This window comes from Aethalodelphis obliquidens, unplaced genomic scaffold, assembly GCF_003676395.1.
Source record: "Aethalodelphis obliquidens isolate GAN/ISIS:26980383/991018 unplaced genomic scaffold, ASM367639v1 scaffold13, whole genome shotgun sequence".
Lineage (NCBI taxonomy): Eukaryota > Metazoa > Chordata > Mammalia > Artiodactyla > Delphinidae > Aethalodelphis > Aethalodelphis obliquidens.
Window position 1 is genome coordinate 15410134 of NW_020837957.1, and position 14874 is coordinate 15425007.

Here is a 14874-nt window from a genome sequence, read left to right on the forward strand (position 1 = left end):
GTCCCACCCCTGACAGGCAACCACTGATATTAGTTTCTTATTTATTCTTCCAAAGACATTTTATGAATATGCAGGTAAACATAAATATATGTATAAATTATTTTCCCCTTCATACAAAATGTAATATATGCTTTCCTGCACCTTGCTTTTTCACCCTTAACAATGTGCCACAGAGACAGCCCTATTAGAATATATCAAGAGTGTCTCACATCTTTTTTTTTCTTACAGTACTTTCTTGTATAGATATACAATGTTTCTTTTTTGTTTGTATTTTTGGCATTTATTTATTGATTTAAATTGAAGTATAGTCGATTTACAATATTTCAGGTGTACAGCAAAGTGATTCAGTTATATACTCATATATATTCTTTTTTCAGATTCTTCTCTATTATAGGTTATTAGGAGATATTGAATATAGCTCCTTGTGCTATACAGTAGGTCCTTGTTGTTTATTTTATGTATAGTGTGTATCTGTTAATCCTAAATTCCCTATTTATCCCTCTCCCCCTTTCCCCTTTAATAACTATAAGTTTGTTTTCTATGTCTGTGATTCTATTTCTGTTTTGTAAATAAGTTCTTTTGTATCATCTTTTACATACATATAAGTGCTATCATATGATATTTGTCTTTCTCTGTCTGACTTACTTCACTTAGTGTGATAATCAGTACAAGCTTTTTAACCTCTGAGACAGAGAAGCCTCTGTTGTAGCACCTTGAATGCACACATTCCCCCTGCCTCCCATTTCCAAGCTCCCAAGTCCTTCTGGGATCTGGCCAGTGGAAATCTCTGCATCTGCATCTGTCCTCTTCACCCTCCCATATCATTCTCAGTTTTGACCAGAGACTATGCCCCTTCCCTAAGGACAGGAAAGATTTCTGGGGAGATGTTTGATTTCTAACTTTAAAAAAGTTAAATATTTAAAACTCAGTGTAATTAACCAGGCCTCTTTAAGTAAATAAGCACTTTTGGGCAGACTAAAACTTAATGGTCTGAAATATCTGAGGCATTCGTTGAAACACATGTCCACATAAGCTTTCTTTTATGTCTGTTGTTTTTCACTTTGAATCCTTGACTTGGATCTGGGGTTGTCAGGCCTGCTTTCTGCTTAAATCTCTGAACTTCTGTTCTTGAAATTGCCTGTTTCTTCTTGTCTTTCTCACCTAAGCTGTGGGAGTCTTTTCCCTATTGTCCTGTGTAACATAGAGGAGAAGGATTTGAGAAAGTGAAAGACATAATTCCTATCCTCAAGATACTTACAATATAATTGAAGGACTACTATACATATACTGACATTATCTCATTATATTTTTCGTATTACACTGATACTATGTCTGTCAATGCTCATGAAGTGGTGCCAAACATGATGGGAACGTATTTAGAATGAGAGATTACCAAGCTATAGAGAGCTTAGGGAAGGCATCCTGGAGAAGATGGGGTAGGAAGGATAGAAGGATACGTCATTCCCAGTGAGGGAAGGACAGGAAAATGACATGTTTTTGGCATTTATGAAATATTTGATAAAAGAATAAAGAAGTTGAAATAAGATAAATGAATAAGTAAAAAAGTTGAGTCTGGAAAACCAGTTAGGAGCCTGTAATATAATGTTCTGTTTTTTAAGTGATAAGACACTGAAGAGGGAACAGGATGTGGGTTTGAGGGACATCATCAAAGTGGATCAAAGAGCGTATGCATTGGTGCTGCCTCAGGTTTGACATATGAGGCTCTGGAACTGGATGTTTATACCATGAAGTAAATCCACTGACAGAGTCATAAATCTGTGACTCTAACTCTGCATATATTTAGATGTATGAATATATTGATGTATATTTATACATTCATATATCTAAGTGTGAATAATTTGGAAACAAGCAGGGAAAAGTGAAGGTTATCTTACTCTACATATTCACTAAGAGTACAATTAATAAGAAGCTTATTTCCTATAATGTGCTAGGAGTTAGGATCCATTCATAGGCTGCATGCCAAGGAAAAACTAGCTGACATACTCCTGGAAGCACAGGTAGGTAGTTTGTCCAGATCACAGGAAATGACTGTTCCGTTGAGCTTTGTACTTACTGGACCATTTATAGAATGTTAATTTTATTTCTGACCAGTGCAATTTTTAAAAGGAAGAATGAAACTAGGGTATAAGAGGTAGACAGCAGGAGTTTGCAAACTGTGTTGTATGGGAAGCAGTTGAAGAAATGAAGAAAATATAAGACCAGCGTTATCTTTAAAGTATGTGAAAGGCTGACATTAAACATGTGCACTTATTCCATGATGCTCCGGAGAGGAAAAATTAAGATACATAGAATAAATTTTAGCTTGTGAAAATAGAGAATGTTCAACAACTCACACAGTTAAAATGGCAGAGATTCTCTCATGAGTAGTGCTGAGTCTTTCCCACTAGTTACTTAAGGACACCTGCAAGGGATTTGTGCTTTGTGGAGAAGACTGGACTAGATAAAGGAAACTTTCCTGTGTTCATTAAGATTTTGTGATTCTGTCTTCTCAGGTGAAGTGATGTACACAGGTACATGTGTACATAATAAATGAAGCACATTTTGTTTTCCCTTCTCTCAGGATTAAATTATATTTTTGCTTTCTTTGAAACATGAACGTAGGTCTTAGTGGTAGTGATCACAAAATCACATAATCATTTACTGTAGCTCATGACTAGATTTGGGCCGAGAAACTTTAGCATAGTTCCTCGGACCCCTCTGACTCAGAGACATCAGTCCTAAACCTTGTTTTATGGCCTCTGCCTTATTCTTGGCCTCTCATAGGGGCAAGTTGGATATATCTGTGTTAATCTGAAGGGAAAAAGGGAAGGGCTTCTTCAGGCATTTTTACAACTGAAGCAGGGCTTCAATCCTGCCCCACTTTCTTCTTCCATCCCCACCACTGCCTCAGGGTGGACTGAGAGGTCGGCTGGAGCAGAAGATTACCGGGCCACCTTCTCTAGGCCTGGTTGCGGTGAGAGCTCTGTTCCCTCAGGCAAGTGTCTCTCTCAGTGTCTCCCACCCCCTAGGAAGCTTTGTTTACTCTCCTGAGTGAAGTTTGGTAAGAATATTGAGCAAGTAAATTGCAGGGCCCTTAGGCAGTCTGGTGTAGTAATTAGAAGGACAAGCCCTGGACATGCTTTCATTCAGGCCCTGACATTAACATGGACTTGTCCTTTATCTTATTGAACCATAGTTCCCTTATCTGTAAAGTGTAGATAACAATAGTACATATGTCATAAGGTCATTGTGAGGTTTATTTGACCTAATACATAAAAAGAGCTTTCCTAGCACAGGGCAGTACTCAGTTCTAATTTTAGTTGTTATTATTTGTGGCTGTATCTCTTACTCATAGGTGGCATAGCATGTTGCTCTGGTTTACAGGAGACTTTCTGCCTTTCCCATGATTTAGGATCCCATAACTGCCAGGATGACCAGTTCTTATAGTCTGATGCTGGCCTGTGTTTTGTGTTTTTTTTTTTTTTTGCGGTACGCGGGCCTCTCACTGCTGTGGCCTCTCCTGTTGCGGAGCACAGGCTCCAGACACGCAGGCTCAGCGGCTATGGCTCACGGGCCCAGTTGCTCCACGGCATGTGGGATCCTCCCAGACCGGGGCACGAACCCGCGTCCCCTGCATCGGCAGGCGGACTCGCAACCACTGCGCCACCAGGGAAGCCCTGGCCTGCGTTTTGATGGTGGTCCAGTTCTATGATAGAGCCTGCAGTTGTAGTAAAGATGTTCTCTTAACTGTATAGTTTGTTCTCATTCATTTATGAGTAAGTTTCTCTCATTGTAGCTCAATACAATCTCTATTTGGTTTGTAGAACATATCTTTTGATTGTATTCATTTCACATTTCCTACATTTTTTTCCTTAAAGAAATCACATGTGATATATATGTATATGTGTGTGTGTGTGTGTGTGTATAAACATTTTATTTATTTAAAATTTTTGTTATATTTTGTATTCTGGGATAAATGTATTTTATTCCTTTGAAAAGTGTCAGAAAAAAAATATAAAACTTGTGTTTTTTTTGTAAGGCCTAGCAGCAGGGGACCATGTGGACGATTATTCCTAGGAGTTCTGGCATAAATTTTCCCTCTAAACAGACTCAAAAAAAGTGCAGGCCTGGGAGAAGATACCGGAATAGAAAATGAAAATACACGGATTCTACAAATGAACCTTCTCTAGAAAGATTAATATTTTGTTCTTTCAAGTATTATACTTTTTTTCTTCTCTATGCACTGTTCAGTTGAAAATTTTTCCCGCTCTTCATTTTGCACCTGATTTCCTCAGCCGGCACGAAGCAGCAAAGATGCACACAAAATATTATGGTTTAGGACCGTCCCATTCTAGGGGGAGCTATCTTGATATAGCATGCCCTGTTTTCTCACTTCTTTGTAACTGTCAATGTCTTTAGGCAGAGACAAAAATGTGCTGTCAATCGTGTCAAATGTGCTGTTAATCCTCTATCAACAAATCAAACAGAAAAAAAAATTTATTGTACGAGTGTTTGTATTTTGCAGCACTGATGTAGACTTTAGGGGTAGACAACATTTCACAGCTCTTCTAGAGTTGTGGTATAAGAAATACCACGTGTTTTTGTCCGTTTCTCCCTGCACTATAATATTTCTGTCTTACTTATCTCTGAATCATTCACCATGTGCAAATACTGTCTTAATTTTAATGAGTATTCAATAAATAGGAAATGAGTGAAATATTACCTTCTATATTCAACAATGTAGAAATTTATAAAATTCATGTATGGGAAAAGTTCATAGTTGAAAGATATATCCTGTTAGAGCCTCTACATTTCAATTTGTTACTTAAAAAAAAATCTATTATTTGGGAGTTACGCTAGAGTAAGTTTTTTTCTCAAGGTTCTTGTAGTCACTGATGCAGAGATAAAATATTCTATTTTAAGAATAAATGCTAGAGTTAAATCACCACAAATATATTCAACTCTAAAAGTTACCTGTTGTATTGAGATGGATTCAGTGATTTATATAATGTACCTTTTCCAAAATTGCCATTAAGGCAATTTAAATGAAAATGAAATGAAATTTCTAATTTGCAATACTCATAGGTGCTGTGACATTTAAAAATCATTCATCTATACCTGGTTCTTTACTCACTAGTTATCCAAATTAACACATAGATTGAACTTCTCAAACTTGGAGATGTAATGAAATGGTTCCTTGGTAAAGCTTCCAGATGGACCATTGTCATCATCTGGTAAGACTGGATTGTAATCGCATAATCACAATTAGCCCCCATCTCTGTGGTTATTCAAGTGCCAACCCTAAAGATCAGTCTCTGGATGACCATGCTAGAAGGGACAATAACTTGCTAATCAGTGAACTGTACTTCTGTGTATGCTTTCAGTCCCCAAAGAAAGTGTCCCTGAACTAAGTCTTTTATGATGACAGAAAGGAGGAAAGGAATGGTCTGCTTCTTGGAATAAGAAAGCTATGTGTGAGGGGCTTCCCTGGTGGCGCAGTGGTTGAGAGTCCACCTGCCGATGCAGGGGACACGGGTTCGTGCCCCGGTCTGGGAAGATCCCACATGCCGCGGAGCGGCTGGGCCCGTGAGCCATGGCCACTGAGCCTGTGCATCCGGAGCCTGTGCTCCGCCACGGGAGAGGCCACAACAGTGAGAGGCCTGCGTACAGCAAAAAAAAAAAAAAAAAAAAAAAAAATGAAAGCTATGTGTGAAAATACCTGCTTTAGTGACTAGATGAGAATCATGTGTAGTTGTCATAGACATTGTTCATATGAAAATAGATGTTAATAAAATGCTAGAAAATGGCTTTGTATCTAAAGAAGTTGGACATTCTACCAGAAATGGTTTTTTGATTATGTATTCATTTAAATTTCCTTAAAAAATGGTGCCAAGGAGAAATACAAACTCTAGCAGAAACAAAATTCATAATTAGTGAAGTCTGAGTAAATGAAGTTTTGATGTACTAGAAAAATTGCAAAAACTCATTATTTTAATTACAGCATCTGTGGTCATGTACCAGCAAATAGCTCTGCCTACGGTACCCTTTATATGTCTTTATTATATTACTTACAAATTATAACTGTTTGCTTTCTTGTCAGTCTCTCATCATAGGGACTTCATTCATTTAATTCATTCAACAAATACTGACCTGCCCTACTCTATGCCAGGTGCTGGGGATACAGCAGAGAACCAGATAAAAATACATGCCTAAAAGATGATATTTTAGTGGCAGAGACAGAAGTAAAAACTAGATAAAGAAGGAAAATATATCATATGTTGGGATTTCTCTAAATATTGTTCTTTGCGTCACTAGCATCTACCACAAGGCCTGGACATAGTAGACACTCAAACTACTCACTGCTGGCTTGATTTACTTTCATGATTACTCAAAGGAACAGAATTATAATTCTTGAATTTACCATTGCTTTTAATTGTGAGCAGCCACTGGAGTGCTGATACCAGTCAACAAATATACAGACTTAGGGTAGGGGATGATGGAGTAACTTCCAGAATAAAACTTGAATGACCATGAGCTCTATTATCTGTGAGTAAAGTAGCCTGGTAGATTCATTAATTTGGTGACCTTAACAGTTGATATAATTGTACTATGGGGCCCAAATACATGGAGATTTTATTTTAACACCTGTTTTGCTCTTTGCAGCTAGCAATGAACATAAACACTCTGGCCCATACACGTCTTTGATTTCATTATTTCTCTATTGTCTTAATGTTGAGTGTCTTGAGAAGTATCAGGTTAATTCACTTATTTTTTCACAGAGTATCCAAACATTTGGCCTTTCCACTTCTCAGTTAGAATTCTAATCATAAACAAAGATGACCAACTGTAACCTGCCAAGGTCCAATGGAAGATATTTCAGAAAATAACACATAATAGTTACATGTCGGGTAGCTCTTGGAAACTAGATGAAAGGCTGCGTGTGGATGAGAATCTGTGCATGGCTCTCTGGAATCCAAGTTCCGGTGGGCTGGCTGGAGAAGAATGCTTTCAGGGCTTGTGAGGTGACTGTTGATGGAGCCTGTGGAAAATGGTAGACATTCCTGTTCTTACCCCAACTCCCGACCTTCTACCAGGCTTATCAGGGCTGAAATTCCCCAGCAATTCTGCAGCACCTCTCTCACATACACATAGACATTCATAAATGATTAACAATAGCTCTGATTCTTTAGTACCGTAGTACAGGCTTACCTTGGAGATATTGTGAGTTCGGTTCCAGACCACTGCAATAAGCTGAATATCGCAATAAAACGAGTCATGAAATTATGGTTTCCCAAGGCATACAAAATTATATTTACACTATACGGTAGGCTATTAACTGTGCAATAGCATTATGTCTAACAAAACAATGTACATACCTTAATTAAAAATACTTTATTGCGAAAAAAAATACTGACCATCATTTGACAACGCAAGGTTACCACAAACCTTTAATTTGTAAGAAAAAAATGCAGTATCTGTAAAGCGCAATAAAGCAAAGAGCAATAATACAAGGTATGCCTGTATATTTCAACAAATTACATGGGGAAAAAAAGATACAGATTACAAAAGCAATGCACAATCTACCCAATAAATTAGTAAATTAGAGACAAACCAAAGGAGAAAATCAAAATCCTCTGTAGTTCTACTATCTGGAGTTAACAAAGGAAAATATTGAAATACACTCCAGGTTTTTTTTTCTATGCGTGCACAAAATTATTATTATTTTTTAAAATTGGGATCATGCAGTGAATACAGTTTGGTAACTTGCGGGACTTCCCTGGCAGTCCAGTGGTTAAGACTCTGCTTCCACTGCCGGGGGCATGGGTTCGATCTCTGGTTGGGGAACTAAGATGCCGCACATGCCATAGGGCGAAGTTTGGTAACTTGCTTTAAAAAAAATTAAGACTGAATCACAAACATCAATGCTTTCATTTTTTCCCATTACATGAAATTACCATAATTTATCCTTTGTTGCATACTTGGTTGTCCTGAATTTTCAATAATATACTATTGTCAACAATATACTATGATCTTTCTTTTACACGAATACTCCACCCAAATCTTTACTGGTGGGTAAGTGGTTGGTGCTTCTCCCAAGCTAGGCCCTAAAGCAACCTCTCTTCCAGGTTGGGGCTGGGGGTCAAGGGAGGGAGAGAGAGGGAGTGCCTGGCCACTGCCCTGGTGTTCTGGAGAGAAGCCTGGGTACTGGCTGCCCTCAGCAGAGGACTCAATGGCTTTTCACGGCTGGTGACCACACTGCTGCTTGCAGGGAGGGAGGAGAGTCAAGTCAGAGAAGTGTGTGTCATGTAATTCAGGTAGGTTTTTTTTTTTAATTTTTATTTTATATTGGAGTATAGTTGATTAACAATGTTGTGTTAGTTTCAGGTTGTTTCTAAACTAGGCCCAGCTGTTCTATGCAATTGCACCAAGCATCTTTGTTCCCGACTACACAGAGCCATGTCTTGGCTGGGCTCTGAAATTGCCAGGAACACACCTAGTCATAAATAGGAAATGCATTCACTTAATATTCATGAGGCAAGAGGAAGATTGATTCCTTCATTCTTGAACCAAAAAAACCCTCCCAAAACTCAGCAAATAGATTTTAAGTTCCATAAGGGCAGGAAATGTCTGCTTTGTTTGCCACTGTGTCCTCAGTGCCTAGCACATTTCCTGACACATAGCAGATAATCAACACGTATTTGATGGGTAAAGAAAAAACATGAAGTGAAAATATTGGGTTGGCCAAAAAGTTTGTTCAGGTTTTCTTGTAAGATGTTATGGAGAACCTGAATGAACTTTTGGCCAACCCAATATCTCAATCCGATAGCCAATTGGGGCTTCGCTCTGCTTTCTTCTGAGACAAACAGGGCTCATATAGGCTTACTTCTTCAACCCTGCTGGCTAACTTGGGGAGCAGGGATATAGGACTCTGGACCTGACCCAGGTACTATTGTATGGGGACTAATTTTCTCTGTGTTTGATACATTTTTGATACTTTGATACATTTTTCCCCTACAAAAGGACCTATAAAGGAAAGAACCATTTCCCAAAGAATCTGTGTGGACTGCAAGATCTTGTTCCTTTTAGTGACAACAAACCACCTTGGAATCCTTTACTAGTGGATGGTGTTGTGTTAAAACTTTTAGAAGTATTCTAAGCCTCACAATATTAGACCTCTGTGATGGACGAGCAGATGTTTCTCTGATGACTAGCTGCTGTGCTTCTAGAAACAGCCTCAATAAATAAAAAATAATACAATTTTATTCATTTCAGCACTTACTAAGAACATCTTAGGTATCAGCTTTGTACCAGATATTAGAAATAAAAATAAAAAGAAGAGATGATCATAGATATACAGGATAATACATAATTATCAGGCAGTGTGGCAAGTGATACAACTGGGTATAGACAGGGTGCTGGGGCAGCACAACTTGCTAATTCATCTCGGTGAAGTTGGGGAAAGTTTCATGGAGGTGAGCCCATTTTGACATGGGGTTTGAAGGATGGGTAGGAGTTTGTCAGGCAGAGAAAGGGGGAGTAGAAGTTCAAAATGAAGAGACTTACACAAGCCAAAGTTCAGAAGGGAATGGTGCATTTGGGACAGATGAGGCCTTTACAGCAGTTGGAGCAGGGGGTGTTGGCAGGAGAGATGAGGTTTAGAGGAGGATTTCAGATGCATCATCAAGAAGGCAATTAAGGAGTTTCTACTTTGTTGTGTAGATAATGAAGGTTTTGGTAAGGGACATTTTTCCTTCAACCATCAGTATCACCAGGCCAAATTAAGATATTTCTTCTTGATAATGACCCATCAGGAAGACCAAGAAGACTTGATTTTCTTTTCATTTGGGTTTTAGGCTTTTACATCTTCTCTTAATCCTGGTGGCATAATAATCTAAGTCTCCCTTAAGTTTTCAGTTTTACCTTTTGTTCATTTATTTGTTATTTGTTTTTATATCCTAGGTGTTTTCAAAGATATCTTGTTTGCTCTGCAGTTGTTCATTTAGAAGTTAAAGCTGGGCTCAGTGATTAGACCAGTTCTAACCTATAGCTGGGATCATTTATGGAACTTATTCTACAAAATGACCTCTTTAACATCATGAGTGGTCAGGAAATGGACACATGAGACCCAAATCTACATTGTTATCGTTAAGTCTCAATGGTAATGAAGAGGGGAACCCACTTCCTCAAAGCCCTTAGGAAATCCCATTGCATTTTGGAATATTTTAGCCAAGTTAAGGCTAGGGTAAGAGATGAAGGAAAGGGAATATGAAAGAGAAGACATTAGTATCATTGTAGTCACCAAGCAGAAAATTTTAAAAGTAACATTCCAGAACAATATAACATACCATGTGCAAATTAGTATCAGATGCGCTAAATAATTTTTTTAAAACTCTATAGTTTATCCAAACTTTAGCTTATCTATACTTTATTTGCATAAATAAACTTTAGTTTTTTCATTGAAATTTACAAATGTGTGTTGGCTTTGAATTTTCTCTTCCCAGAAGTAAGAGAAGGTCTGTTGCTAGGATCAGTGTTTGTCCTCTCTTGGGTCATTCTATTTGTGCACATTTGACTTTCCAGATAAGTTATCATTTTTGTAGTTCTGATGTCAGTTTGAATTCAAAGGATTCAGACGTCTACATCAATGTTTCTGTGACTGTTCATTTCTTTTTCTCAGTATTTTGCAAAATAACATCACTTTGTGGAAAGTGAAATGAATAGCATTAAAGCAGTTTGTTCAGTTAAAAAACTACAGGACTGAGCTTTGTGACCACCTAGAGGGGTGGGATAGGGAGGGTGGGAGGGAGACGCAAGAGGGAGGGATTATGGGAATATACGTATAGCTGATTCACTGTTATACAGCATCAACTAAAACAACAATGTAAAGCAATTATACTCCAATAAAGATGTTAAAAAACAAAACAAAACTATAGGACTGAGAAAATGTCTCTCAGCTGATTTCCGTATTTTGTTTTGCAGGTGACAATGGCCAGCATTGGAATGAATAGGCAAGATTTTATGGGTGCCTGTGAAAGAACCCTTTTTACTCTTCGAATGGCAACATGGAATCAAATCTTAGACCCCTGGGTGTATATTCTTCTACGGAAGGCTGTCCTTAAGAGTCTCTACACATTTACCAGACGCTGCTGTGGAGTACATATCATCAGCTTACATGTTTGGGAGCTTAGCTCCATTAAAAATTCCTTAAAGGTTGCTGCTATTTCTGAGTCACCAGTTACAGAGAAAGTAACTCAGCAAACAAGCACCTAGTTCAGTAGGATGGTACATCAGTGTAGGTCTAGGACCAAATTAAGGAAAGTTTTGGCAATATTTCAGTTAATGTATGAATACAGAAAGCCTAACTGGAAAAATCAACCCTCAGCCAGACAGTCTGGGGGGCACTTTTGTCAGATTTGGCCTTTGAAATTTGTTAAATTAACTGTATAATTGTGCATTTTCACATGTTTTTGTCAACTGGAGGTAAACGTGATGAACTAATGCCACAGGAGTCAAATTGAAAACAATTTTGGGCTTATCTGTGTTATTGATGCTTTTGGAACAAGTAACTCTCTTGAAGCCTGTAGCATTTACTTGGCCTACTACCTGTGCAATGAAATGGCTGTTTGGGGGTGTCACTGCTCTATAGCAGTTCCTTATAGACTAGGCACAGTGAAGCGGAGTGCCCTCTTTTGATCTGGTCTGTTTTACCCCAGATTATGTAGCCTCAATTAGTGTGTTGTCATGTCACAGTGGATTCGTTGTGGCTTTGTATAATGACTTCCACGTACGTGACGTGTGGCTGTCAGTTTGCCTGATCTTGTGAGCCTGTTTAGAATGAGCCTATCCTTGTTATATTTGACAGATATGACTGCTTGCATTTATTATTATGGAGGTCAAGTGTTGTTTGAAGATATTCTTGTTAAGTCATAGTTTTCAAGTAATCACCATTTCCTCTGAAAATTCTAGTGTATAGTCAATAATTTTTAGAGAAACAAAGGCTCTGTGAGCACGTGTATAGGTGACATGCATTATAGCAGTTCATAAGAAGCTCTGCCATGGGTAATGCAAACCAGTAGAACTTAAACCCCAAGTGATGGATGCAAAGAACATTGGCAGATGCGCTTTACTTTTAGAGTCACTGACACAGTGTCATTTCTATGTCAGGGAACAAAAGAAACACAACCTCTAGAGAATAATATTCAAAGACCATCTGCAGCTAGTGTGGTTCTTTCCACTTACACACACACACATACACACACACACACTCTCTCACACACAAAGAACATCAGAAATTTCAGTTGAAGAGGGCTCCTTAAATCTGTAATGTGGCATCTTCTAAAGCCTGTGCTACCAGTGCCGAGGAGAGGGTTGGCAATTAGCAGGCATTTTGAGACCCTTATAATGGCTAACCAAGAGATCAAGGGTTGAAATCTTTCCCCAAATTTCTCAGTGATATTTTAAACTTTATTTTTGCTTGTTTGTATAACTTAACCCAAAGAATTTTAGTAATCATTCAAAATGTCGTGGGTCTATCACTGCATAGGGTAGCTAGTTCTGCTTTATAATAGGGAAATGCATTTCTGTAGAAAGAGTCCCTTCATTAACTGGGGTCTGTTTTAAAATTAATCTTCCCCATGAGACTGATTTTAGATTCTCTAGGAAATCTGTGCAGTTCAATTAGACTTAAATTATTATTTTCACAAATTTTTGCTTTTGACTGGTAATTTACATTGGAAGTTATTGTTAACTTTGGTCAATGTTGGTAAATTCTAATGAATGCATTAAAAAAAATTGGGGCTTCCCTGGTGGTGCAGTGGTTAAGAATCCGCCTGCCAATGCAGGGGACATGGGTTCAAGCCCTGGTCCGAGAAGATCCCACATGCTGCGGAGCAACTAAGCCCGTGCGCCACAACTACTGAGCCTGCGTGCCACAACTGCTAAGGTCCGCACGCCTAGAGCCCGTGCTCCGCAACAACAGAAGCCACCGCAATGAGAAGCCCGTGCACCGCAATGAAGGGTAGCCCCCGCTCGCCACAACTAAAGAAGGCCCGTGCACAGCAATGAACATCCAACGCAGCCAAAAATAAATAAATAAATTAAAAAAGAAAAAAAGAAAAACATTAAGCAAACAACCTCAGTGAAGATTTAAAGACAACTATCTTTTTTTCCAATGAATTTAAAGTACGGCAACATACATATACACACTGGCATATGATATTCTTAGTTTATGACCAGTAAATGATGAATCATACAAATGCAGGTCATTCTCATATATAGAGTTCTGAGTAGGTGCTTGATACTTGCCAAAACTGGAAAGAATTTCTTGGTGCAAATGAGCATGGATGTGCAAAGTTTTTGTGCATTTTTAAACTGGCAATTACATACTGGTTATTTTAAGATATATATATATATATATACATATATATATCTTCAGTGTATATACTTAAAAAAAAGCCATTGCAGTTTGTTATTGTTGTATTACATAAATGTTCTCATGTGTTTTAGGAGCACTTAAAGACTAAAAGAACTTGCAGATGGTTTAGAGGAGATATGTATTTCCTACATTGCTTGAGAGAGTGTTGGTGTTTTGTGAGATGAGGCACAAGGAACCAAAGCTCCATCCTTTCTCCTCAGGCTGGGTAGCATGCTGCAGCGAACACTCCCATAGAGCCTGATCTGGGAGAGATGTGGAGGAGAAACCCTCATTCAGAGTTTTAGGCCTCTTCTCCTTGTGGCTTTTACTCAAATGGCAGAATTGTTGCTCTATATCATGACCCTTGGCCATTATGTCATTCTGGCCATGTGTGTCTGCATTGAGGAGATATTGTGACATGCCCATGTGTGGGAGAGTATGAGCTTAGCATGCAAGATTTTGGGGAGTGACAGGGTGGTCATTCTCTGCATAACCTGGAAGGGTTATCTCTATTATCTGAGCATAGGTTTAGGGTAACTAAATTGGTTTTATGATGCTGTTAAAAAATAAACACCAAAAATTGAAAAAAAAATTAGTCAAAGAATATGTGTGTTTACATTGTGTTAGGCTTTTTTTGTCCACAGAAAATGAAATAAAGTGAACACAACACTACGCATATCTGACTTCAGAATTTTATTTCTGTTATTATATGTATTTCAGTGTAGTTTGACAATTTATTGTATACGAAATAATAAATGGAGCATCTACCAATAACTTTCATATATTTGTTCAAAGTACTGGAAGTAAATAGTGTTCAGCACATTTACCAGTTTTGAAGTTTTACACTCTATTTTAAATTTTATCATTAGACCATCAGAGTAACTGAATTTCCCTTCTCATTGGATAAAGTAGTAGCTAGGCAACTTCACATGCAGTTTGATCAAATTATTTCTGGGGAATTATATTACTCTAGGCAAATTACTTGAAAATAGCAGACTTTTTCTGATGTTAGTGAACTTAAAAAAAAATGAGACCAAAAAACCCCCAAGAGCACATGGGTTTTTATGCTTGTGAATGCAGAGACAGATAACACTGATTCATAATTAGCTGTAAGTGTATCCCCAAAACATTAGATTGTTTGCTGATGGATTTTAACTAGGTGATAGAAATATGTTCTTTAAACATTTTTTCTAAAGGTAGAAAGTTGCTTCTAACTATCTGTATTGCTGAAGTGGAAAATACTTAAAAGTTAACACACACACACACACACACACACACACACACACACACACATATATACACAGATATATCTGTCTTGTAAAACAGATGGTCTTCTTTGATCATTTTCAGTCTTAAAATGAAAAACTTACTTCAGTTTTGTGCTAATCTGAGTTTAGAATCCAAATAAAATTATTTGTTAAATAAATAAAGTGTGAACTTTTTGTGAAACTTATTGCTAG

At 37.9% G+C, this 14874-nt stretch overlaps 1 protein-coding gene across 1 annotated transcript in view; it reads left to right on the plus strand.

The window, feature by feature from the left end:
- Positions 1-12849, plus strand: part of PTGFR (prostaglandin F receptor) — a 63854-nt gene extending 51005 nt beyond the window's left edge. Inside the window, exon 3 of the mRNA XM_027114156.1 lies at positions 10981-12849. Within this exon, the coding sequence (XP_026969957.1) occupies positions 10981-11271 (291 nt within the window). The 3' untranslated portion in view covers positions 11272-12849. The remainder of the gene's footprint in view (positions 1-10980) is intronic.
- Positions 12850-14874: the final 2025 nt, after the last annotated feature.